The following is a 12,469-nucleotide window of genomic DNA, read 5'->3' on the forward strand; positions in this document are numbered from 1 at the left end:
TATTAATAATATAGGGAGTTATATTTTGCTGAGCAGAAACTCTTTAGTTTGATGTAGTCCCATTTGTTTATTTTTTCCTTTATTTCTCTTGTCTTAGGAGATGTATCCATGAAGATATTGTTACGTGGGATATCTGAAAGTTTCCTGCCTATGTTTTCCTCTAGGACTTTTATGGTGTCACGGCTTACATTTAAGTCTTTAATCCATCTTGAGTTTATTCTCGTGTGTGGTGTAAGTTGGTGGTCTCGTTTCATTTTTTTGCACATCCCTGTCCAGTTCTCCCAGCACCATTTGTTAAAGAGGCTTTTCTCACTCCATTTTATGTTCCTTCCTCCTTTATCAAATATTAGTTGACCATAGAGGTCTGGGTTAATTTCTGGGCTCTCTATTCTGTTCCATTGATCTATATGTCTGTTCTTATGCCAGTAACAGACTGTTTTGATCACAGTGACTTTGTAGTATTGTTCGATGTCTGGTATCGCGATTCCTCCTGCTGTGTTCTTCTGTTTCAAGATTGCTTTTGCTATTCGGGGTCTTTTTTGGTTCCACATGAATTTTTGGAGTACTTGTTCTAGGTCTGTGAAATATGTCATTGGTATTTTAATAGGGATTGCATTGAATCTGTAAATTGCTTTGGGTAGTATGGCCATTTTGATGATGTTGATTCTTCCCATTCAAGAACATGGTATTGGCTTCCATTTATTTGTATCTTCCTTAATTTCTTTCTTCATTGTTGCGTAATATTCAGTGTACAGGTCTTTTATCTCTTTGGTTGAGTTTATTCCTAGGTATTTTATTTTTCTTGTTGCTATAGTAAATGGTATTTTCTTTTTTGCCTCTGTCTCCGATATTTTATTGTTGGTGTACAGAAATGCCTTAGATTTCTGTATATTTTGTACCCTGCTATTTTGCCAAATTCACTTATTATATCGAGTAGTCTTTTAGTGGAGTTTATAGGGTTTTCTAGGTATACTATCATGTCATCTGCAAATAGTGATAGTTTTACTTCTTCTTTCCCAATTTGGAAGCCTTTTATTTCTTTGTCTTGTCTGATTGCTGTGACTAGGACTTCCAACACTATGTTGAATAGAAGTGGAGAGAGTGGAAAGCCTTGTCTAGTTCCTGATTTCAGGGGGAATGCTTTCAGTTTTTGTCCATTGAGTATGATGTTAAGGAAACCAACCATATGGGAAAACATATTTGCCAATGATATCACAGACAGGGGACTGATCTCCAAAATATATAAAGAGCTTATAATGACTCAACATCAAGAAAACAAACAACCCAATTAAAAAATGGGCAAAGGACCTGAAAAAACACTTCTCCGAAGAGGACATACAGAAGGTCCATAGGCACATGAAAAAATGCTCAACATCGTTGGCCATCAGAGAGATGCAAGTAAAAACCACAATGAGATACCACCTTACACCTGTCAGAATGGTCATCATCAACAAATCAACAAACAACAAGTGCTGGCGAGGATGTGGAGAAACAGGAACCCTGCTGCACTGTTGGTGGGAATGCAGACTGGTGCAGCCACTATGGAAAACAGTATGGAATTACCTCAAAAAACTAAAAATGGAACTGCCTTTTGAACCAGCGATTCCACTGGTAGGATTATACCTGAAAAATCCTAAAACCCTAATTCAAAAAAACTTATGCACTCCTATGTTCATAGCAGCCCTGTTTACAATAGCTAAGTGCTGAAAACAGCCTAAGTGCCCATCTGTAGATGAGTGGATCAAAAAACTGTGGTACACTTACACAATGGAATACTATGTAGCAGAAAGAAAGAAGGAACTCCTGTCATTTGCGAAAACATGGATGGAACTAGAGAGAATTATGCTTAGTGAAATAAGCCAGGCAAAGAAAGCAAAATACCATATGATATCACCTAAAACAGGAAACTAAAGAGCAACACAAACAAATGAACTAAATAGGACAAAGAATAGAATAGTAGTCAGTAGGCAGGAGGGGGGAGGGAGAGAAGGGGGATAAGTAAGGGAAGGGTTTAGTCAAGGAACGTGTATAAATGACTCATGGACATGGACAATGGGGAGGGATATGATTGTGGGAGAAGGGATGGGCTGGGTGGGGGGAGCAATGGGGGAAAAATGGGACAACTGTAATTGAAAAACCAAAAAATAAAAGAAAAAAATAATAATATAGGGAGTTATAATAATATTAAGAGTTGAGCAGAACACCACCAAGACATTTTTAAAGGGCTTTTACTTTGCTTTGTGTTGAAGTAGCCTATGAGCTTCTCCAGAAAAATGGTTTAATAATTCTTGTACTTGTTCTTATTTGGCATTGACTAGCAAGAAGTTGGACCCAAAATGGATTCTAGAAGCAGGTGACCTGGTACTAGAAGGATCCCATGTGTTTATTCTCCAATGGGGAGTTAATTTACCCTTTTTGTACCCATTCCCTTTTTTTCTTCTTCCCATCTTAGAACATGAACCAATCACCTTCAGAGCACCCCTCTACCTGATCTGCACTCTCTGTGTACTGGACTGTTTGTGGCTTGAGGTTGATAGCCTTCCAGGGTGTGAGTTTTGGCTTCTTGGCAGTGGTGTCAGATGTCTCCTTGGTTGTAAAATTACTCACCCTCCTTACTATGAACAGCATCATGGCACCTTTCCCCAGAAGAACTCAGCTCTTCTCACTTCTGAAGATCAATGCAACTGAGTCTCAGCTCCATGCAAGCCAAGCCAGGAGGTAGAAACCAGAAACTTTTCTGTTCTAGTTTTAGGAAGCAGTAGAGTTGAATGGCTAGGAAAACAGATTTGCAGTCAGATGAATCTAGATTTGATTCCCATTTTCACCACTTGCTAGTTATATGATCTTAGTGGGTAGGTCTGTTTATCCTTTCTAAGTCTCATTTTCATCTTCAAAATGGGGATAATTATGAAGAGAGAAGGTATGTAAAGTGCTCCTAGTACATGGCATGGTACAAGGTAATAAATGGTAGCTGCTATTATTATTATCTCTATCTCTTAAAAGGAGAATGAATATCAATCACTGATTTTAAAATAGAAACATTCCTTTCTCTGACAACTTGTATGTATACTTTGGATAAAGCTGAAATGCTCAGAGATTTAAAGAGCTATTTCAAATTGCACCATATATAAATAATATCTTTAACTTATATCCTTTTTAAGGTTTACTAATAAAGGTAGAAGGCTCACCTTTGAAGTTTTTGATATTTGTTTAAATCTTAAGAAATAAACTGAACTTATAGTACCTTATTAAGAACATTGGACTGGGATTGTAGAGCTAAAAAACCAGAATAGTACTATCTTAGTTATGTTTATTGCACATTTAGTTTATTTCATGTACACGTATTTTTTACGTGTATCAACTGAGATAATGTATATAATTGTTGAGCACAGTGCCTGTCACATAGTACACAAGGTCTGTCCAGAAAAAGTCCAGCCATTGTTAATATAATGAGAATGGTTTGCACAACATCAGTGTAACCTGGCCGTCAAGGAGAGTGGACTGGGATGCACATGTGTGAACAATAACAAACTTCACAGTACTAGTCAGTGGGGGCGATAGACGCTGTTGAGTGAGCTTGTATACTTTGTGGCCGTTGCATTCAAAGTGACTGGGCAAATATAACAATGAATCTGCATCAAATTTTGCATTAAGCTTGAACATTCCTCCATGGAAACTATTCAGATGATTCAGAAGGCTTCTAGGCACAATGAAATAAGTGCAGTGCAAATAAAAGTATGTCACAGATGCTGCAAAGATGGTCAAGGCCTGCAACATGCAGAATACTTGAGAATGTTGAATGTGTACGAGCTGCATCAATAAAGATCGGCAACTGACAGTGCGAGAACTAGAAGCTGATCTGGAGATTCCAAAAACTACTGTATCCAAGATTTTGACACAGGATCTTGGCATGAAACATGTTGTGGCAGAATTAGTTCTGCAGCTTCTGCTACTAGAGTAAAAGGAACATCTTGCTGCAGTTGCTAATAACATGATTCAAACTGCTACCAATGAACCAGATTTCCTCAAGAAGGTCATAACTGAATTGTGGGTCTACAGTTATGATCCAGAAATGAAGGCCCAGTTGTCCCAATGGAAGTCGCCCAGTTCTCCACATCTGAAGAAGACGCAAGGCGCAGCAGAGTCACAACAAGATCAAGATCATATTAACTGTGTTTTTTGATTAGGAAGGTGTTCATCACGAAGGTGTTCATTATGAGTACACCTCTCCAGGCCAAACAATTAATAAGGAGTACCACCTCAACGTTCTTCGTCGGTTGAGAGATATAATACTATGACAACAGCCACAGCTGTGGGCAGCTGGTGATTGGCAGCTTCATCACAACTCACTCATGCATCACATCTCATGCAGAGTATTTTGGTGAAACATCCAATCACCCAGGTGACTCAGCTCCCCTACTGCCCAGATTTAGCACCCTGTGACTTCTGGCTTTTCCCAAAACAAAAATCACCTTTGAAAGGGAAGATACTTCAGTCCGTAGGTGCAATTCAGGAAGATACAACAGGGACAGCTGATGGCGATTCCAACAAAGAATTTTGCAGATTGTTTTGAACAGTGGAAGAGATGCTGGGAGAACTGTGAGGTCCCAAAGTGCTTACTTTGAAGGGAACTGAGGCGTCATTGTTCTATGTACAATATTTCTTGTATCTTGTATCTTCTTCAATAAATGTCTCTTTCATATTACATGACCGGATACTTTCTGGACAGACCTTTATTATTCTTTTTATATATTGCTAGGTTTGATTTGCTAATATGCTTCTTAAGATGAAAGAACTCAATATGGCATCGAGAGGCTTGGAGGGGACAGGAGGATATCACTCCTGCCGAGACTTGGTGAAAGTGCCATAAAGAACTCTCTGGAGGCTCTGGATGTGACCCTCACATAGTATACAATCCAGTCAATGGACAAGGGATCATTAGTCTCACTCCTACCAATAGCCAGGCATATGATACCAAAGCTCATCTGTCAAGTTAGGTAGTTGGAATATGTGACTGCCAAAATATATAAAAGCCAGAAGTCACAGGGGGACTTTACTGTGCCTTCTTTGGGTGTGGAGAACCAGGCGACTTCTATTGGGACGACTGGGCCTTCGTTTCCGAATCATAGCTGTAGACCTGCAATTCGATTATGACCTTCTTGAGGAAATCTGGTTCATTGGTAGCAGTTTGAATCAAGTCATTAGCAACTACAGCAAGATGTTCCTTCTACTCTGGTAGCAGAAACCTTGGAACAGATTTTGCCACAACACATTTCATGCTAAGATCCTGTGTCAAAATCTTGGACACAGTAATTTTTGGAATCTCCAGATCAGCTTCTAGTTCTCAGACTGTCAGTCATGGATCTTTGTTGGTTGTAGCCCATACACATTCAACATTCTTAGGTGTTCTGCTTGTTGCAGGCCTTCCAGAATGTGGATCACTTTCAACAGATTCTCAACCAACTTTGCAGCATCTGTGACATACTTTTATTTGTGCTGCACTTATTTCATTGTCCCTGGAAGCCTCATCTGAATAGTTTCCATGGAGGAATGTTCAAGCTTAATGCAAAATTTGATGCAGATTCATTGCTATACTTGCTCAGTCATTTTGATTGCAACAGCCACACAGTACACAAGCTCAGTCAACGGCATTTATCACCCCCAGTGACTAGTATGGTGAAATCATTGTTCACACACGTGCATTCCAGTCCACTCTCCTTGGCTGCCAGGTTACATCGATCTTGCGCAAACCATTCTCATTATATTAACAATGGCTGCACTTTTTCCGGACAGACCTTATATACTGAAACTAAGTGAGGTTTATCCTGGGAATGCAAGGCTGATTCACTCTCTGAAAAATCAATCTACCATATTAACATTCTAAGGAAAAAAAATTATATGATCTTATCAGTAGATGAAGAAAACATACTTGACAAGATATAACATTTATTAATGATAATAAACATCTGCAAAAAAACTTATGCCTAATATCATACTTTGCAGTGAAACACTGAGTGCATTTACCCTAAAATTGGAAGCAAGGCAAAATGTCTACTTTTATAGTCCTGGAAGTCCTAGTCAGTACAACGAGACAAGAAAAGGAAATAAAAAGCATGTGAATTGGAAAGGAAGAAATAAAACTGTCACTATTTACAGGTAACATAATTGTCTATGTAGAAAACCATAAGGAATCTGCAAAAAAAAACCCTCCAACTACTGAATGCATATAGTAAAATCACAGGATATAAGGTCAACACAAAAATATATCACATTTCTGTATACTAACAATGAACAGCTAGAAACAAAACATAATACCATTTACAGACATGCCAAATAAAATTAAATACTGAGATAGAAATCTAACAAAACATATGTGGAACCTGTATGCTGAGAGCTACAATACACTGGTCAAGAATCAAGATCTAAATAAATGGAGACATACCATGTATGGACTGATACGTACGACATAGTAAAGATGTCATTCCTCCCCAAACTGATCAGTAGATTCAGTGCAATTCCTATCAAATCCCCAACAGTAGTTCTTGTAAATATAGACAAGTTTATCACAAAATTGAATTGGAAAGGCAAAGGAACTGGAATACTGAAAACGGTATTGAAAAAAAGAGAAATAAAGTTGAAAAAATCATACTACCTGATTTTAAGAATTAGAATAAAGCTGTAGCCCTGGCTAGGTAGTTCATTTGGTTACAGCATCATCTCGATATACCAAGGTTGCAGGTTTGATCCCTAGTCAGAGCACATGCAAGAATCAGCCATGAATGCTTCAATAAGTGGAACAGCAAATCAATGTTTCTCTCCCTCTCTCTTCCTAAAACCAATAAATTAAAGATATATATATAGCTATAGTAATCAAGACAGTGTAGTATTATCACAGAGTTAAACACAAAGATCAATGGAACAGAATAGAGAACCCAGGAATAGACTCACACAAATGTAGCCAACTGATTTTTGAGAAAGGTACAAAGACAACTCAATTGAGAAAAGATCAGTTTCTTCAATAAATGGTGTTGGAACAATTGGACATTCATATGCAAAAAAACAACAAAAAACAAACAAACAAAAGAAAACCTTGAACTAAACCTGATACATTATATAAAAATTAAAGTAGATCATAGATGTGAATGAAAAGCATAAATCTGTATACCTATTAGGGGAAAAAAAAATCAGGAAAAATTTATGTGACCTGGGATTGGGCAAAGAGTATTTATATTTAGATACCAAGAGCACAATGCACAAAAGAAAAAAAATTGATATACTGGACTTCATCAAAACTAAAAGTATCTGCTCTGTGGAGAGATACTGACTGAAATTGAAAAGACAAGCTATAGACTGGGAGAAATATTTGTAAATAATTGTATTGCCAATAAAATAGTTGAATCTAGAATACATCAAGAAGTTTTTAAACTGGAAAGTAAGGAAACAATTCAATTAAAAAATGGGCAAAAGACTTGAAAAGACACATCACAAAAAAACATACATGGATGGCAAATAAGCACACAAAAAACATGCTTGATGTCATTAGCCATTAGAGAAATGCAAATTTAAACCACATAGAGATACCAGTGTTTTTCCACAAAAACCTGTACACAAGTGTTTATAGCAGCTCTATTCATAATTGCCCCAAACTGGAGAAGCCAAATGTCCTTCAACTAGTAAATGGATTAACATACTGTGGTACATACACATGAAGGAATACTACCTAGCAATAAAAAGGGAATGAACTACTGATCTATGCAGCAGTTTAGATGAATCTCAAAGTCATCAATGCTGAATGAAAGAAAAGTCTCAAAAGGTTGCAGACTGTATGATTCCATTTATATGACCTTTTTTCTTCTTTTTTTTTTTCAATACTGTATCAGTAAAAATACCAAGTTTAACATGCACAAAGCCAAGAAAACCAACGATGCCAGATACTGAATTTATATTGCACTGGCCTTTGAACACCCAGCAGGAATAAACTGCTGAATGCAGATACCATGCAGTGCAATATATGACCTTCTTGATCAAACTGTGGTGATGGAGAAAAGATCAGTGGTTGACAGATTGGGGGTGGTAGTGACTAAGGGGTAACATTTTCTGGGGTGATGAAACTGTTCTGTATCCTGATGGGCACAGTGGTTACAGGGATCTATATATGTGTTAAAATTTATTGACCTCTCTATACCAAAAGAGGAAGTTTTACTATATTAAAAATTTTTTTGTAAAGAGGCACATTAAGGAACTAGTGTGAATGACCCATGGACATGGACAATGGGGTGGAGGGGTGAGCAATGGAGGGAAAAGCGGGACAACTGTAACAGAAAAACAATAAATAAATTTAAAAAAAAAAAAAGCACATTACCCTGAAAGTATCAAACCATGGCTATAAAATTGCCCTGGTCTTTCACCATGAAAGAAGACATGAAATAAGTGTAATAATAGCAATTGTATGAAAGCTCAGAAGATCTGTACCCTGTCCCACCTCTCAATTAAATTTTTTTTCCATTTAGACTTCTACATCTCAAATATACCAAATACTAGGGGGAATCCCCCCTCCCTCTAAAATAAAAACCGGAATTATCTTCTGGTGACTGGGCTCCGTGTAGTACAGGATTCCCCCACTAGGTGAGTGTTCTAGGAACCCATCTGTATCAGTGTAGCAGTTGGCATTGTTGTGAGAAGCTGCTTTTAGCCTCAGTGATTTTTTTTTTTAATACTCTTTTCAACACTTCTGCCCATTTCATAATGGGTGATTTACCAATGTACCTATCCATCCCGTGCTGAGTGTTCAGCAATTTTTGACCAAAACCAGCATGAACCCCATGCCTCACCCTTCCTATTCACCCCATCTCACCCAAGTTACTTTTTGTTTCCCCGGATGAAAAAGTCCTCAAAGAGGAACGTTTTGCCAATGTGGAAGAGGTGAAACAAAAAATGGCAGAAGCACTAAAAGGCATCAAAATCAACAAGTTCAAAAATTGTTTTGAGCAGTGGATGGAAAAAACATCTCAATAGATGTATTACATGAAAAGGAGAGTACTTTGAAGGTGACTGAAGTTTAAACATGTAAGAATAAGTACACAATTTTTTATAAATAAATTCTGGGTTTTTTGGGTTCGCCCCTCTCGTAAAACCATTTTTTAAATGACAGACTAAATTGTATGTAATACAATTGTGTTCCTAAAACAGCAACACTAGATGACTTAAAATGTTTTACTGTGCTTTTTTAAAAAGTATTTAAGGTATTAAGACTATTAAGATACGAAAAAAAATTTTATATTTTTTGGTATTTCCAAATATTTCTATTCCTTACATCTCAACCCACTACCACCTCACACATACAAAAGTTTTTCTCTCTTTTTCTGCAGATTGTACAGCTCTAGGTTAGGTAGTGGGGGATGAGAAGCAGGTTTTGTACAGCTGATGTGATCATTGTACAGAAAAGCTTGGAAAATGCTATTCAATCTGCCAATTAATTAAAGCAGTAATGTAAGAAGCAGCGGGGCCCAGGGAATGTTTATCCAGGGGGTGGGGGTAGTAGGAATTGAGTGGGAAGCTCCCTTCATTTACATGAAAATGAAGGTGCTTAGGAAACCTAGCTTCCTTTTGTCTCTAAAGGTGAGCTGCCTTGATCTTGTCCACCTTTCTAGCCTGTTCTTGAAATCTTTCAGGGAGCTGGTCTCTGAATGGTGAAAGCACAGCATACTCTAGAAAAACTAAACCGTGGGCAAAGTAGGGTAGGGAGCAAGTCCAGTGTAATATAACTTCTTAGACCTTCTAAATTCAGGAGTATGTGCTAATAGGTAGAACAGGTATAATGGTTTTACATGTTTTGGAACCATATGTAATACTATATAGATTAGGTTCAAATCCCAACTCTGCTTTGTATTAGCTATGTAATTTGGGGCCAATTATGTATTTTTATCTGAGCCTTGTTTTTCTTATCTGTAAAATAAAGATTATGAATTGTCCTTCATCCCAGGGCAGTTAGCCCTCTGCTTGCTCCAGGCAGGAAGGAGTCTGGAGAGTGGTTAGGCCCTTCCAGAATTACGAACTGCCTTCATGGGTAGGGACTGTGCAGCCTTTTGTTTTTTCTAGGTGTTTTGTTTGTCTGTCTGTTTTCAGCAAGGTTCTTTCTATAAGTCTCAACATTACGCCTCCCCTTCCTGGAATGTACTACATTGTTTATCTTGAAGGGAAGTGACCTTGATCATAACAGCAAAAAACAAAGATAGGCAGCTCACGGTGGGATCTCTGACCACACTGGCAGTACACAAGATAAGGTTTTACCTGTGTATCACTGGTGAGGGTGAACATGGAAATGGACGTGAAAAATTGACTCAGCAATGTTTCATGAGAATAAAGAATTATTGTTATTTTTTAAATTGTGGTAATATATACATAACATAAAGTATACTGTCTTAACCATTTTATTGTTAATTTTTAAGCCATGATAATAATACTCTTTTTAAAAATCTTTTAGAGTTATGTACTAAAATTTTTACAAAATAAGTGATATAGTGTCTGGGATTTCATTCAAGGTAAAACAGGGAGGAAGATTGATCCAGCAACTAAGAACTCAAGCCTCATGACACAAATAAAAAGAGGGTTTAGCTTTTTGTTAGATAGCCCTGTTCATTTCTTTTTCTTTTCTTGCAGAACTCTCAGAAATTGAGCCCAATGTGTTCCTTCGTCCATTTCTGGAAGTGATTCGCTCTGAAGATACCACTGGCCCTATCACTGGACTGGCACTCACCTCTGTCAACAAGTTTCTGTCCTATGCACTCATAGGTAAGAACTCTGGCTTTTTGGATGACCATAGCACTTCATTTCCTGGCTTTCCTGGGCTGGTCAGGGTTTAGGCAATGAGCTGGTGATACTGGAAAGTTTTTTTCCCAGCCATTGTTTCCTTGTAGAAGAGAAATAGGATTATTGATGACTCATCTTGCTAATTGACTCAGGTTTTGCTGAGTGGGAAGGAAAAAGAGGTTTCTTGGGACTTGATTTCTTTATGCTTTGGAGGGAGTAAAGGGTATGGTGGGTGCCCTTGGAGTTTTGGTTTGGTTTGTTTTTAAAGTTATTTTTTAAATGTAATGCATGCTTATTTTAAGAAGATAAATAATAAGGTGTCTAAAAGAAACGTTAATGGACTTTTCTCTATCTTTCTCAATTTGCTTCCTTCTTATGTAAATAAGGTTAACAGACTGGTTTGAATCTTCCTATACCTTTCTCTACATGTATATAAATATATGGAGAGTGCTATCTGTTTAAAAAATAAAAATACAATAAAATTATGTGCTACATATCTTCTTTTTTTAGTTCATCGTATTAACTTAGAAAAATGTACATTATATAATTGTCTATCTGATTCCCCCCCCGGTTTTATTGAGATACAATTGACCTATAGCATTACATTAGTTTAAGGTGTACAACATAAGAATTTGATATATACATATGTTGTGAAATGATTACCACAATAAATTTAGTTAACATCCATCACCTCATATAGTTAACAATGTTTTCTTGCGATGAGAACTTTTAAGATCTACCTTAGCTTCTTTCAAATACACAATGCAGTATCGTTAACTATAGTGACCCATGCTGTACATTACATCCCCAGAACTTATTAATTTTGTAGTTGGAAGTTTGAATATTCTTTTTTGTCTTAAATATATATAATATAAAATATGTCATTTTAAGTATATAATTAAGTATTACTACTTAGATTCACAGTGTTGTGCAACCATCAGCACCATCTATTTCCTACACTTTTTCATCACACCAAAAAAAAACACCCAACTCTAATCATTAAGCAATAGCATATCATTTTCTCTACTCCTCAGCCCCTGGTAAAAAATTTTTTCTTTTTGGTAGTCATATAGTTTCCATAGAATAGATACAATACAGTCCATTCAATCGTTATTTTATTGATTAATACTTACTATTTAGGTTGTTTCCTATTTTGAGCCATTGTAAACGCTGAACTAAGTCCTCTTTCATATACCCTACTTAATACTTTTCCTTTTTTATGACAGATTCTTATGCTTGAAATTTCTGATTTAAAAGGCCATGTGCTTATTACATTTTCGTAGATACTACCAGGTTACTTTACCAAAAGATTACAGTATTTGCACTTCCAACAATAATGTTAGAGAGTTTCCATTTCCCCATCCTGTCACCATCATTGAATATTATCAGTATTCTTTATTTGTGCTAATTTGGTGGGTGAAAACTGGTATGTTGCTGTTTTTATTTCCTTGAGGTTGAACATTTGAATTTGCCTATTATTTTACTGAGTTTTCTCATCAATTTGTAGGAGGTTTTTGCATAGTGGGAATACTAACCCATTATCTACCACAGTATTATAAACATTTTCTCCCAGTGTAGCCCAGATAGTTTATCCTGTCTGTTGTTTCTCTCTGAATTTGTTATGGTGTCTCTTTTGGATTCCTTTATAGTTGGTCTTGTC

At 36.9% G+C, this 12,469-nt stretch overlaps 1 protein-coding gene and 1 non-coding gene across 12 annotated transcripts in view; one reads left to right on the forward strand and one right to left on the reverse strand.

The window, feature by feature from the left end:
* GBF1 (golgi brefeldin A resistant guanine nucleotide exchange factor 1) overlaps nt 1–12,469 on the forward strand; it is a 130,991-nt gene that overhangs the window by 86,436 nt on the left and 32,086 nt on the right. For all 11 annotated transcript variants that reach the window (XM_090278482.1, XM_090278484.1, XM_090278485.1 and 8 more), the window contains exon 4: nt 10,660–10,791. In XM_090278482.1, the coding sequence (XP_090134608.1) occupies nt 10,660–10,791 (132 nt within the window). The remainder of the gene's footprint in view (nt 1–10,659; nt 10,792–12,469) is intronic.
* LOC150010548 (small nucleolar RNA SNORA8) lies at nt 7,870–8,007 on the reverse strand. Its single transcript, XR_016511570.1, has one exon. It is a non-coding gene; the product is annotated as a small nucleolar RNA SNORA8 (small nucleolar RNA).

This window comes from Furipterus horrens, unplaced genomic scaffold, assembly GCF_987537825.1.
Source record: "Furipterus horrens unplaced genomic scaffold, mFurHor1.1.pri manual_scaffold_5, whole genome shotgun sequence".
NCBI classification, from domain to species: domain Eukaryota; kingdom Metazoa; phylum Chordata; class Mammalia; order Chiroptera; family Furipteridae; genus Furipterus; species Furipterus horrens.